Source organism: Enhydra lutris, unplaced genomic scaffold (genome assembly GCF_002288905.1).
Source record: "Enhydra lutris kenyoni isolate GAN:26980312 unplaced genomic scaffold, ASM228890v2 scaffoldscaffold27, whole genome shotgun sequence".
NCBI classification, from domain to species: Eukaryota; Metazoa; Chordata; class Mammalia; order Carnivora; family Mustelidae; genus Enhydra; species Enhydra lutris.
Genome location: NW_019154111.1, coordinates 18,627,953 through 18,643,525, shown reverse-complemented (window position 1 = coordinate 18,643,525; position 15,573 = coordinate 18,627,953). Strand labels below are relative to the sequence as shown.

The window sequence follows — 15,573 nt, the reverse complement described above, 5'->3', positions numbered from 1 at the left end:
AAGAAGGACAAGTTGGCTTGTCCTTCACATCCACTGACCAGTGCATGTGTAAGAAAAGTGGGTCTGACTGTGATCTTATATACACAACCTTTTCATACCAAAAGCCTGTCACACTACTTTCTATGTTATTGACAATTATGTTTAATAAATTGGAGCTGTAATCTGGGACTAGTGGAAAACTACAAATATATTGTTTTACACAGTTTATAAACAGAAAATTCACACACTATGTACCAGTGTACTTTAACTATGGCTTGAAAGAAGTAAAAATTGTGTGACCTTGAACACACAAGGTTGAGCACAACTCACCCTTCCCAGCTCTTTATCTTCGAGGGCCAGGACCCCAGTGCTTTCGGTGAAGAGTTTTACTTTGACCACAGGCCGAGGATGGGTGGTGGTAAAATCACCTTGAGTTCCCCATCTGCAATAAAGGAACAAAGATTTTCTTGAAGATGCAGCATTAATATTTTTTCCAGCCAGATGTATCTCCTTAGAAGTCCCATTAAAGCAATACAGAATCTTTCATGGCTCAATGAGATTTTTATCTTTGCTTTTGTTTCTGACAGATGGCACAGTCAAGAAGAAAAATAACAATAAGTTTTACAGCTTATAATAATTTCAAAGCTGTTCTAAAAATTAGCACATTAGAGTATAAAAGTGTACAGTGAGAATTTAGGTTAAGGTAAAGATATGTAGCCACTGAAATGTATGATTTATTCAAATTTAAATTATGTGTGTGTGTGTGTGTGTGTGTGTGTGTGTGTGTAAATTATAACCCCACGGTTTCGTGGAAACCTTTTTTTGCATACTGAAGACTTTACCCCATCACTTCTTGGAAAGTCTATTAATTTATATGATTTTTAAAAGCTCCTACCAAAAGGAAAGAAATAAGCATTATAAAAATATGAATGTTTTGCAGTTAATTTCCCAATACACTCTCCTAGGCATGGAGTTAGTCTGTTGACATCTGGCTTTTCAAATCATCATAACAAAATAACATTTTTCTTGGCTTATCTTTTAATTAGTAGCATCTCAGCTTTACCACACACCAATTCATCCTAGCTTATTTACAAACACGACTGGCACACACCTGATATTAAAAAATCTTATCAATATTTCTCCTAACTCTGAGATCACAGACATGCGATGTAGCATAGCAGGAAGAAAATGCCATTGAGAAAAACACACAAAAGTGGGATTTAACAAAATAAGGACCCCCGCGACAAATAAGTTGCCATATAAAAATATGGATTTTCTTATATTGTTTTTTAAAAAAAAATTTACCCTTTTCAAGGCATTATCTGAACTTTATTTTATAAACCATATTCAGAAAGCTTGGGATAGACAAAAAAAATGGGGGAAAGTCTAATAAAAATTGAGTAACTGTGACGTCTTCCTCTCCTACTGCAGCAGTGATAACAGCATTATGTGAGCACAGTAAAGCAGAGGCCATTTCAGTGACCGAGGAAACTAGTATCCAGAGGCAATTTGTTCTCCTGAAATTAAAGTCATGCGCCAGAGGGAAAAGAGGGGTTCAATTAGGATGGAAAAGAGGCCTAATTTTTGAGATGTCTAGAAAAGGTTTAGCCAAGAATTTTTGCCATTTCATAGAATTAAGATGGTCTGAGAAAAAGTAGAGCTGAAGTAAGACTATAAATGAAAATGGATTCGAATTAAGGAAGAAAAATTCTCAATTCAGTGTGTGGAATCTTCAGCCTTGAACAGTCAAGGCCATCCACGTGACAGCTCTGGAATAAATTCCCGGGACATATTCATCTTTATTTGGTGCCACGTGATTAAACATGGCAAACCAACCCTTTGCGAAATTGTCTTTCAACTGAAATCAAAGATCTGTTGTCGTCATGTGCACACAGCCTAATAGGGCTACATAGAATTTGCTCATCTTTTAAACTAATTCTCTTCATAAGCATTCCTTTGTTGGTTTTTTCCTCTAATGTCAAAATCCCTCAAAAAGTACTTACACTGTATTCTATATGACTGTTTGCAATTCCCCATCTACATCAAGGCGCAGTTCTCCAAAGAGAAAAATACTGACGACCCCGCGAACCATCACTGGGGGACGCAGTGAGTTTCATCTTTTACCCCATCTCCCTGCCACTTTACATGAAGGGAAAGGCGTGCTCTCTTCTGCAGCACGGATACTAAAACTGGAACAATACAGACAGGATTAGCGAGGCCCTGTGCAAGGACAACACGTGAAGGGAAAGGCGCTGCCAGTTCCATTAGAGTAAGACAAATAAACAATAATATGTATGTAAAGAACTGTGCTCACTCATGAGCCTGTGAACTCCCAGGAAACTGCCTTCTATCTCAGATCCTTTAAGAACACACATCTTCAACAACTATTCTTTGATAGTTCCGGACGGGCCACTCCAATATATGCCATTTTAGCACAGGGAGTGCAATAAGGATAGTCTGACTCCTTCTTTGTGCCCCTAAAACCAGGAAATACATCTCCCACATGAAAGGTTCCCTCCCCAGCCATCCGGACTGGAAGGTAGAAAACATCCTTATTACCAGAAACAGGGAATTTAAGGCCAAAGAGACTGTATAAGCAAACCTCATTACTTCTTTACTAACCATCCCCAGAGCTCAAGCTTCTATCAATTCTTCATAAATTTATTGTTTGTCTAAGAAATATCAAAGCAGCTTGCTTTGGTCACTTCTTGGAGCCTCATATTTCATATACATTCAAATTAAATTTGTTTTTCTCCTGTTAATCTGTCTTATGTCAATTATTAGACCAGCCAAGGAAACTAGAAGGAAAAATTTTCCACCCCGACTTCTCTAAATCTTTATTCACTAGACATCTTGTTTACTCACTAAAAACATTTCATTATGTAAATCATACATTAAGTGTCCAAAATGAGATGCAGTTTAAAGAATAAATATCAGCATTCCCACCACTCAGGTTCAGAGGCAGAACATACCAGTATATCAGAAGAGTCCTCTTTGTGCTCTGGTCACATCTTCCTCTCATCCCAACCCCACACTACCACCAGAGTAGCTAGGATTCTGGGTTCTATATTCATAATTGTCTTAAATTTCTTTTTAAAGGGAATATTTTTAGCATTTTACCTCTAGGGGTGATCATTGCTCCAGGTGTCTTGTAGTTGGTCTTTCATGGGTAAAGGAAATTCTCTTCCTAGTTCACTAGATACCCACAAATAAATCAGAGTATGTGTTTTATACACACACACACACATATATATGTGACATATATTATGGTGTATCTGTTATGCCCTGGAAGCAGGTACATTTTATGCATGGTCTTAGATATATCATAGCTATCATATGTATCAGATATAGATCATAGACAGATCCTACCTATCTAATCCAGAAATGAATGCTGTATTAAACTTTTTCCTGTACCTACTGAGATGATCAGTAATCGCAGTGGTTCAGCATTTTCTTGCTTTTCAGAGATAAACCTAATTTCCCTAAAAAAAAAATTAGAATGCTGAAGTTTGGCATTTTGTATCAATATTCGTGATTGAGACTAGCCTGCAAATTTCCTTTTTTTTTTTTTCTGTAGATTACATTCTTGAATTGTATTGTCTGTTTTTGTTATGCTAGCCTTATTCAATGAGTTGAACAGGGCCACATTTTTGTTATTTGGAAGAGTTTGTTAAAAAAAGAAAAAAAAGAAAAGAAAAAAAAAAAAGATGAGAATTATCTGTTCTTGGAATTTACCCATTAAGCTGTTTGGGTCCAGTATTTCTTTGTGGGAAGATATTTGCGACTGATTCTATTTCTTCACTGGTTAGAATTATAAAACTACTTCAGTTTTCTATTTAAACCGATTTTGATATATCACTAGAAAAAGTTATTTCATCTAAGTTTTTCAAAAGTATTTGCACAAAGTTGTAAAATACTTATCTTTTGTATCTATGGCATCTGTAGTTACGTATCTTTTTTCATTCCTAATGTTTTTTTTCCATTTTTAACTTTGACAGAGGTTTGTCTTATTATTCTTTTCAAATTACTATTGCTTGACTTTGATGATCTCCTCTGCTGCACACTTATTTTCTATTTCATTAAACTCTGCTTTTTTATGTCACCATAATTTATCCATGTTAATTCTGCTGTTGCTTTACATTTTTAACTTGAATGCATAGCTCATTAATTTTAAGCCTTTCTTTTGTTCTAAGCATTCAAGCTTAGTATTGTAAGCATTTCGGCCTATAAATTTCCCTTAACCACTTTAACTACAGCGTGCCACAAATTTATTTTTGTTATTATTTAGCTGTTTACAGGTGTGTTTCTAGAATGTATAAACAAAGTTTTACTTTTTCCAAGTAAGTCTTATGCCTATTACATTAGGTTAGATAATAGAACTTGCAGGATACTCATCTCCTGAAATAAGTGAAATATATATTCCAAATATGTAGACCTCTATGTGTGTGCATGTGTTTATGTGGGTCTTTAACTTTTCCACGAGTACATGGAAATAAAAAGTATTCCCCATTGTGGGTACAATGTTATATATGTGGCCATTAGGTCAAGTTTGTTAATTGTGCTATTAACTTTATCATTACTGATATTTTGATATCCTTTATCTAGCAAGGTAAAAGTATTATCTCCCAACAAGATAGAGATTTTGACAACTTCCGTTCATATTTTTGTCAACATTTGGTATCCTATTTGGTGATGTAAAATATTTAACAGTAACCACGGCCTTTGAATATGCACTATCTTTTATCATCTGAAGGCCATGATTACATTTCTACCATTAGACTTGTGTAAAATTAGACAACACTGTGCTAGGAAGGGTAATAAGGTACAAAACATGCTTAGAGAAGTCACACAAGGAACCTAATCAACATATTCCAAGTATACCAGTAATTTATTAGAAAACAGAGAGCTTAGAGGAAGTTACCAGGAAAATATTAGTAAATTAGAACTTGAAAAGCAATCCAGGATATCTATTCCGAAAACCTATGCCAACAAAGGCAGGCTACTACTAGACTGTCACAAGTCCTAGTAGGCAAGCCACAAGAATTTGTTGACCTAATAAGGTCTGGGACCTCCTGAGTCAAGGACAAGCAATGTTAATGGCCAGCTCTTGTGAAAGAAGGGAGAAACATTTAAAAACACGCTTTCAGGCAGAGAGAAGCAAAGGCACAAGGATCCCGGCAGATCCTCACTGAAAAGCCAGAGGACTAAACTTTTATGATATTTGACAAAAATGTGCAGTTTTAAAGGGGTGCATAAATATAAGTATAGTGGTATTTAATAGTCCTTATAAACCCTGACATTCTAGAATACAAACTGACACCCCCTTGATAATTTCTCTTATAAAAGCTAAAAGTAAAAAGATACATACAGTTAGAAAATGCTTATGAATTCTATAATAAATGAATCAAAAACAAAAGTTCTCCCTCCCACCCCACCCCCCAAAAAGGCAAGGAAGGAGGGAAGAAGGTAACAGGTGAATATTTTCAGTATTCACCAAGATATTTCCTTGTTTTCTACCTAATTGGCATGTTTAAACACTTTCAGGAATTAATACCAGTCATTATCTTCCTACTATTTTCTCTGTATTATGTAATCAAAGATACATTACCCTTGCTGTCAATTTGCTTTGACTCAAAATACATTGCCTTCTTCTACTTCTGTGAATGTATTATATTTTTTTTTATAATTTTTTTTTTAAGATTTTATTTAGTTATTTGACAGACAGAGATCACAAGTAGGCAGAGAGGCAGGCAGAGAGAGAGAGAGGAAGGGAAGCAGGCTCTCAGCTGAGCAGAGAGCCTGATGTGGGGCTCGATCCCAGGACCCTGAGACCATGACCTGAGACGAAGGCAGAGGCTTAACCCACTGAGCCACCCAGGCGCCCCTGTGAATGTATTATTTATGAGGATTCAGACTTCCAATGTAAATCTTCAAAAGAATAAAATAGGGACGCCTGGGTGGCTCAGTTGGTTAAGCAGCTGCCTTCGGCTCAGGTCATGATCCCAGCGTCCTGGGATCGAGTCCCACATCGGGCTCCTTGCTCATCGGGGAGCCTGCTTCTCCCTCTGCCTCTGTCTGCCATTCTGTCTGCCTGTGCTCGCTCTCTCTCCCTCTCTCTCTCTCTGACAAATAAATAAATAAAATCTTAAAAAAAAAAAAAAAAAAAAAAAAAAAAGAATAAAATATCTACAAAGCACCTTTACGAGGACAGCAGGACTTCCTGGCTATGAAAACACAGAGTGGTTCACACACCGACTGAAATAACTGACATTAATTATGCATTTGCTATTAAATTAAGTGTACTGGAAATTCATATCATGCACCAAAATATATGTACATGTCTATTCATCCAGTAAGGCTGTTTCTAGGAATCTGCCCTAGCAAAATAATCATAAGTACCGGAAAAACTATAAGCAGGAACATATTCACTACAGCATTATGCGTAAAAGCAAAAGCAAGCAACTGAACTATCAAAGATGAAGGGAAGATTATATAAATTTTGTGGCATACAATGGAATATTTGCTGCTCCTTAAAATGATGCCTATGAAGGTGATATAAGGCTAGGTGTGATGTAATGTGGTGGGGGAAGAGGGGAAGGACATAAAACAATCCGGGCCTCTTCTTTCAAAAAACTGAGTACTTTAAATTTGTCAGACCATAGTCTAGTGTCAGCGACCAACATCTCTAGTCTCTTGGAATTTACATTCTAATAGCTGATAGACAACAATAATTTGAATATATCCTGTAACATATAACCTCTGAACCTTGCCCTGCATACCTGACATGCTTCTAAGAGGATCTATAGGACTAGATTCGAACCGTGACCTAAAAGGATTCTCAAAACTTACTAGCATATTTGTTTCAAAGTATGTTGAAAATCATTAACAGTGCAATGGTTATCAAAAGTCATCCAAATCCCTTGGTTCAAAATTGTTATTGAGCACGTATAATGCAAACATGATGACAGAAGCTACAGCTTCAACCTACATTCCTTGTCTATGACCAGCACTGAAGAACAGGGCATATGGAACTTCAAAAATTATTTCATCTATCTATCTCTCCATCCTTTTATCCATCCAACTGTCACAGGCATCGGGAAAGGGCAGGCATTAGAAAAAGAAGAAGAATAAAATATCAAAACAACAGATCCTGTCCTAGATGACCTCAGACTGGCAGGGAAAAAGACATATAAACTCATAAATATAATAAATCCAATCACACAGAATTGAACAGGGTTCTAAACTGCACTTTTAAAAATTACTTCAGAGACTGAGCATTTTCTCTTTATTAGTCATCTGAATTTCTCTTATGACTTGCTCTTTTATTATAGTTGTCCATTTATATATTACATTAAGCCTTCTCTCTAGTAGGCTTTCTTTTGATTTAAAAAAAAAAAAAACCTCTAAAGATAAAGACATGGACCGTTTCTGATACCATATATGGGAAATATTGTCACAGCTGGTTACTTTCTATTTAACTCTTCTCATGGCTTTTAAAAAAATATATAGAGTTTAAAAATATTAGATAGCCGTATAAATATTAACCTTATTTCTTCAACATGTTTCTACTGTTTACATCTTCAAGTTGTCTAAAAGTTAACAGTGATGTTAAATGGCATTTTACCTTAATTTTTCATCTATCCAGATCTCATTTACTTTAGAAGTCAAATATATTTATGCTATTATTATAAAAACTATTATTATAAGAACTGGGGTTTGATGCGAAATTTATCCTAAAAGTCAATCTCCTGAGCTGTACTATACCATTTGAATTCTCATGGCTTTACGAGATGTTAGGATACTAGTTAGAACAAGAAGGAAATAGATGTTTCCAACTTATTATATTTCTTTTCAATAAAAAGGGAATTCTCTCCATTTATTAAAACCTATTCTAATATCTTTTGGTAAAGTCAAACTTTTTTCTACTATGTAGTTCCTACACATTCTGTGTTAAAGTCATTTCACAGTATTTTATATTTTGGGCTTCTAAAGAATCTGTGTCCTTTATACCGATGATTGCTGGTATACAAGAAAGTTAAAAACTTTTTACAAGTAATAGTTTTGCCTTATTTTCAATCCAGTGATTGCTTTCAAATGTTTCTTTACCAAATTACCATTAATTCTATTACAAAAATTGAGTCATTAAAATAATCAACAATGATCTATAATTCCAAATACATCACTTATTTTGTAAGAGAAAACATGAGCTAAGGATCTAACTACAGGGGCACCTCCGTGGCACAGTCGGTTACGCATCCGACTCTTGGTTTGAACTCAAGTTGTGATCTCAGGGTTGTGAGATTGAGCCCCTTGTCCGGCTCTGTGATCAGAGGGGAGTCTACCTGGGATTCTCTCTCGCTCTCTCCCTAGCCCCTCCTGCTTGTGCTCTTTCTCAAATAAATAAATCTTAAAAAACAACAACAACTCTAACTACAGGGTAAAATAAAATTCTTAAAATAACTGTAGCATGAAAAATAGAACAATCCAACTACAGATTATCATTTTCATAGCAGGCATTTAAGATTAAAAGGATGTAACATTTATCCAAGAATATTTCCTTCAGTAAAGTTGAGGCTCATAACTTAAATATTCCGACACCAGATTCTAGTGGCACTGATTTAGATATTCACTTAGGAAGTAGGAATTCTTCCCAAGTTTTCAGCAATCATATGGGTCTGAGGTCTCATTCTGCTGCCCACCGGGGATGTGTCCCCCACACTGATTTAGAGTCACTGCATTCATGATAAGCCATCAGGATTGCTTTGTGTTACATTTAATTACTCGTATATGGTGACAAGGTGGATGAACACTCTTCCCCTCTTCCCAAGCTCTTGAAGAGGGACCAAGAGGGAAAAGCTATGCTTGAGAATGGGAGGCAGCGAGTCGATCAGGAAGGCCTGATGCTAGGTATCTTCTGGAGCGTCAACAAGTCCTGTCCACCGCTGCGTGCCTTCCTGGGACCCGGATGCCGGCAAACCTGCCTGGTTGAACTGAGAGCCCACAGCTGTGTCCTAGCTCACGCGGCTCTACGTAGGGGGGCTTTAGCAGGCTCTGGATGCATAAGGAAAGCTACACCCCTTGCCTGTATCTGTCGGTGTCTTTCTGTCATTGTCCTGCTCACAACAGCCAGGAAAACACTAACACTATAATGAAACAGATGTGTATGCAAAACAGGTACATTAGTAGGACTTGTAAAATATACAAATAAAGGCAAGATGTCACTATAATCCACATACAGTGTTCTCCCTCCTTCACTGAATAACTGAAAATTTAAACGTTTAAAAAGAATTACCAAGAGTCTCTTAGAAAGTACAAATTAACTACGACCCTGAAAGCAGTCTCAAAATAATATTAGACGCTGAACAAATTCTTTTAAATACAGCATTTCTGGTTAATAGGAATAATTAAGGCAGCTTTATGGAAAGCTCTTTCTCAGCCGAAGACACTTTTGCAAGAGCAGCTTTTGATATTTAAAAAGTTCAACACTTCTATGTCATGTCCCAGGGCCCAGCTGTATCAGTTTATCAAGTACTGGTGGACTTAAGCCAAAGAAAAAGGATAGAAGGGAGAGGATAACTACATTCCTACAGATATGTGGACAGATGGTACAAGAGGTGAAGGGACTTATTTGAAAACTCAAGCACCTGATTGCAGTAAGTTGCTGGAAATTCAGGTCTGGACGTTAGCTACAAGGCTGCAAATAAAGATACAGATCTGAGAGTTATTCACAGAGGTGACAGCAGAAAGAATGAATGTACCTATGAAGACTGTCCATTAAAAACTCCATGACGGTAGGAATTTGTATCTTACAAATCCAGGCCTATATATGTACCTCTATCCATGTGTGTGATGTGTACCTAAACACAGGTTTTTATTTATTTTTAAATAAATGGGATATTCAGATTGTTCTGTGACTTGTACTTTTACATAACACTACATAGTGATCTTCTTTACACAATTTTTTTAAAAGATTTTATGTATTTATTTGACACAGAGAGAGAGATCACAAGTAGGCAGAGAGGCAGGCAGAGGGGGAGGAGGAAGCAGGCTCCCTGCTGAGCAGAGAGCCCGATTCGGGGCTCGATCCCAGAACCCTGAGATCATGACCTTAGCCAAAGGCAGAGGCTTAATCCACTGAGCCACGCAGGAGCCCCTTCTTTATACAATTTTAAGACAGTAAAGCATTCCCCCACCCTTGTATGGCTGTGCCAGAATTTATTCAGTCGCTCTTCTACTGATGGACCTTAAGGTTGTTTCCAACCTTAACTACTACAAAAGTGCTGCAATGACACCTTCATATATATACAATTGTTTTTACATAAATATTGAAAGGACAAAAACCGGAGCACCTGGGTGGCTACGTCCGTTAAGTATCCAACTCTTGATTTCAGTCCAGGTCACGATCGCAGGGTCATGAAATCAAGGCCTGCACCTGGCTCTGCACCGGGCATGGAGCCTGTTTGGGATTCTCGCCCTTGGCCCTGCCTCCACCCCCAACTCATGTGCGTGCTTTCACACACGCTCTCTCTCTCTTTAAAAAAGGAGAAGAGAAAACCAAGGACAGAAATCTAAGATAGCCAAGATTTTAAATTATTCTTAAATAGAAAAGAATATACTAAGTCATTCTAAAAGTTGATTCATAAGAAATATACCTATGTAAATAAAATTCAGCACAAAGAGCCCTAACTAATAAAAGTACAAATTTTAAATAATTCACTGTAATATAAAATCCAAGTTTGTTAGGATTTTAAAATTTTATTGTAAACATCCTTCACTTTCAGTTTTAATAATCTGTAGGACAGATTTTAAACTCCCTTTAAAAATACATCGAGTGTATCATTAAAACAAATTTCCTATATACATTGAATGAAATTGGTTTAAGTTGGGTGATCAATAGTGTTTATAAAAAAACTGCTTTACTTATTGCTATTACTGTGGTTGACATACTTTAAACGTTTTTGAAATTTCAATTTGGTATCAAATTTGAACCACAGAGCTCAGTAATATGCCCAAGGCAATATAGCTATGCCAATGAATGAAATCATGGCATGACTCTCTAGGTCATGAAGATAACAATTACTTGACAAACTACATTGTTACTTAGGAGAAAGTATTCCATTCTATTCTTTCAACAAAAATCAAAGGAATTACTCTGTATAGCTATACAATGATAGCAACCCTCAAGGAAATTAATTACACAAATATAGCGTCGTTCTGAATAGTTTCAGGTGAAGATGTGTGTGTGTGTGGGGGGGGGGTCAGATCGATTTAAAAAAAAAAGTAATAAATCAGAACCAGTACCAGAGTCCTTGCCCACAGCAGAGTATAATGGTGGAGAGACAGTTAAACAGGGAAGACACCAGAGAGAGTTTCGGGACTCAAAGACCAATTCCAACATGCACAGGGAGCCTGGGCGAGCACCTTCAGCATAACTTGATACTAGTTTCCTCACCAAAGTGATGAGGTGCAAATGAAGGCAATTATGTTAACACCCATAATGGCATAGCACCTGTCATACAGAAAGTGTGCATGAAATGACTATTATTATTAGTATCCAGGGTAGTACTATTTTAGCTTTACTGCACAAGCAAAATGATATGTACCTGAAAAAGAAAAAAATGGATAGTTTGGAACATGAAAGTTTTATCAACTTCATAAAAAGGCAACACTAAAATCCAGACAATGTAAGAAACTACAAAGAGAGAGGCTTCCACTAATAACAACATGTGACAAAAAAGAGGACACAGAGAAAGGAAGACAGAGGGGGAGGCAAAAGGAAGAGATGAGGGGATGGTGAGGTGAGGGGGAGAGAGATGGAGAAAAGGAGGGAGGATCGGTAAGAGACCAACTCAGGATAAGGAGTTATAATCCGAGTGTTACTCTAAATCTTAAGTTTTTGCACGTTACCTTAATCTTCCTTTAAAAAATAATTCAGTCGAAAATGCTGACATGATGCAAATTTTAACAGAAAGTCTAGAAAATATCCTTTAAACTAAGTTTTATCACTAGACTGCTGGAATGATCTTTCAAAAATGCTATATTCAAACTTCTGATTAGGATGGAAAGACAGTACAAAGTCATTTGGGGATAGCTTGAGGTGGGTACTGACCACTTTCAAATTAAGAGAAAAATCCCAGGGGCTTCACCTTCATTCTCTCTTGTTGTGTGCTGGACATTTCCATTTCCCTTTAAAGAGACAGCTCCCATTTTGCTGCTCTGAAGATTAATAAAGCCTCAAGAATAACAGGATAAAATTATCCTCTAAAGTCTGTATTTCATTTGTGAAGTATTCATGCCATTAAACCTCTATATCCAGAATAATATTATACTTATACCATTTTCTTCTGGGAAAGTCTAGCAAGCATGTGAGCACAAAATCGGGTTTCAGAAAATATAATCCCTCACAAGCATTTTCCTTTCTCTCCTTCATAGCAGGGTAGTTCAAAGATATTAGCTTGAAGCATCTAATTTTAAAGAAAACCATTTGTCATATCTTGTATTACAATTTTACTTGGCCAAGGCAATTCAAAGAAAGTGTAACTTTTTAGAAGATGGAAACCAAGATTTTAAAGCACTTAGAGAAATACGAAACAATGGATATAAGCTACAATAATTTAACTTTAAAGCATGAAGTGTGTTATACAACAGATCTCTAGAAAGAGGTTCAAATAATAAAATGCAGTGGTGCAGAAATGAGTACAATTATACTGAATAAACCAATAATTAATCACCTCACCTGTACACACATATCAACATATGCTTATCGTGGGGTTATAACCTCAACTTTGAAGTAACAGGAGAACATCAGCCTGGTTTGTTCCTGGCTTTTTGGGTTTTTTTGTTTGTTTGACACAAAAATAAAATGTGATTGTGTTATATGAACTGGAAAAAAAAAACGCTTTCAACTGTGAAAGGATGCATTATCCTTCAAAGATAAAACATATTACAGAAATTTAAAATATAGGGCTTCAAACTATTACAATTATCACTAATTGGTACAGCATAGTGTTACTAGTAAATTGGAAAATCCATCAGTTTCCAGTACTTTTTTTACCAGATATATTCCAACGGTTAATCTCTAATGTGATGGAACTTCAAGGCAGGTTAATGCTCTTGGAGGCCAGACATAGGAGCGTAAAAATGCTTTCCTCTATATCTTCCTAATTTGAAGACCTTGGAATTGCCAAGGTACTATAATGTCAGCGCATCTATTCTTAATGGCTTACATTTAAAAGCAAACACTCCTCCAATGTTTCCGGCTTCTCCCAAGGTAAAAGACTCTTGGTCCTTAAAGCAGTAACACGGGGGCTCTAAAGAGAGAATACCAGACTGAATTACCTTTCCTGCTTCACTTCATGTCTCCTAGGAATGGTCCTCCTAGGGGTCTCCCTGCAGATAAAACTTTCTCTTTCCTAAATGACAGTTTCTTTGGGCAAAATAAAAAGACTTTTCAACTGCACAGGAGCAGCTTGGGAGGAAAGAAGTTTCTGAATTACACAAATATCTGAGATTTCCAGAGGCTAGAATTCCTTGAGATCATTCCTGAGGGGGTTGAGAAGATCATAAAAAGCAGGAGGTGCTCAAAAAAGGCATCATGCGGGGAGCAGAGGCAGGCAGACGCTACAGGATGCCCAATACGGAGGCGGCTGAGAGCAGCCCCTAGAGCACCAGCTGAGCGCAGGGCAGAGCGGGACACCACAAGCAGCCTCCGGAGAAATCCGGTCAAGCAGTCCTCACAGACTAAGCCGCCACTGCTAGCACTGGCTGCCCTGCTTCCTCGGGGACCGATCCCCATGTTATTCCCGAAAAGAAACCCCTGCTTGCAGATCTCTGATGGCCAGTGACTAAGTTTTGAGATAACCCTCCAACATCAATGCAACACAGACATGCCTTTAGAACTTAAGGACACTCACACCAATACTTTGGCAAGTTTTAGGACTCATGAGTTAAAAGAAGAAGAGAACCTGTTAGGGTTTTAAAGAACTGGAAACTGCTGCCTTGATCTGGGTTTCTCCAACATTTACCTCCCCGGCGCTTGAAGGAACCTTTAAATAAGGACACTTTCTGTAATCCTGCCCTCGCTTGCGCAACTGCTAGAATGGCTTTGTAATAAGCGCTTAGTACGTGCCCAGCACGGAGCTGAATGTGAAGAATACGAAGATGAAGGAACGCAGGCTCCAGCCCCTAGGGACGTGGACTTGTAGGGAAAGGGAGAAGCAGGAAATGGAATAAATACTATCGTGCTGAGGAAAGCTGAGGAGTGACGATCACTTTAAGGCAGAACACTCCCCGTACTCCTTTTCTACCTTTAGGATCTGTCTTAGCAGCTCCAGCTGTCTGTCTACAGCTGTGTTAAGCAGCTCGTCCCCCACCAGAGCCACACGGTAGCTCTGGATGTAACCGGCACATGTTATGATACTCCGGAGACAGACTCAGACTGACTGTTACCAGGGGGAAGTGGGTGGGAGGATGACTTAAACAGGTGATAGGGATTAAGGTGTGCACTGGTTATGATGCACACAGAGTGATATATGGAACTGCTGAATCGCTGCATCACACACCCGAAACTAATATAGCACTGTATGTTAACTGGAATTAAAACAAAAAATGCAAATTAAAAAAAAAGTCAAAACAAAAGAAAACAGAACAAAACATAGTAGCCAAGGGAGAAGACTGTGTAGGAAGAATGTGGACTTCGGAATCGAAGAGAACTGGTTTTGAAAACTGGTTGCTCCACGCAAACCGTGGATATGCTGGGTAGTATTTTTCTAAGGATCCATTTTCTTATCTAGAAAATAGGAATAGTGATGAGTCCCACCTAAGTATTCAGAAGAATAAGTAAAACCAATACAAAAATATCAGAATGCCTGGAAAATTAGGAGACATAAAAAATAAATGCTTGTTCTTAATTTACTTGGGTACCCCATTTTCTTGATGTCGGGGATAGAGGTCCAAATGACCAATTCCTGACTGCTTTCCCATACCAACTTCTCTGAAGGGAAGGAAGTCCTGGAAGTGATCATGTACTCTCTTTTTTGTGGAAAGTAGCAGCAAACATATCAAGTGTGACAGAAGACAGGTCCTCAAACACTCTAGGTGTAAACCATATTACTTGGTAATAAGCTTTGGTTGAAGGTTGACCTTTGGGAAGCCCACCACTGCTAAAGGAGCGCCAACAAGCCTGGCTAGTGCCAGTTTTGGCTTTAGGTACTCTCTACTCGGTGAATGGAAAGCACTGCTATTTGACATGGTCATGGTACTCCAATCTTAAGGTAGGAAGAAGCATTTTGGAGAATATTATGTCAAATATATTTGGAATTCTTGAAATATTTATAAAATCTTCACAGGTCCTGTTCAGAAGAGATTCTGAAACCAAAGAATTAAACATGCCAGTTCTTATAGTATTTTGTAGCAGTATAAAGCTGGAGCTTATCTGGGTCAGTCTCAGAACCTCCTGTTTCAGGTGGGGCTTTGATCAGTATATTTGTGGAAAGTCTAGTCTAGAGATGAATTTAAACTATCTTAAGATGGAAGACTCTAGCCCGAAGGTCTCTTCTCCCCTGTTTTGTTTGGTATCCAAAGAGGAAGACACTT

General features: G+C 37.6%; 1 protein-coding gene across 5 annotated transcripts in view; it reads right to left on the bottom strand.

Moving 5' to 3' along the window:
- The window catches only part of LOC111151929 (calcium dependent secretion activator 2), a 532,957-nt gene that overhangs the window by 257,703 nt on the left and 259,681 nt on the right, over positions 1-15,573 (bottom strand). For all 5 annotated transcript variants that reach the window (XM_022510148.1, XM_022510149.1, XM_022510145.1 and 2 more), the window contains exon 7: positions 310-421. In XM_022510148.1, coding sequence (XP_022365856.1) covers positions 310-421 — 112 coding nt within the window. The remainder of the gene's footprint in view (positions 1-309; positions 422-15,573) is intronic.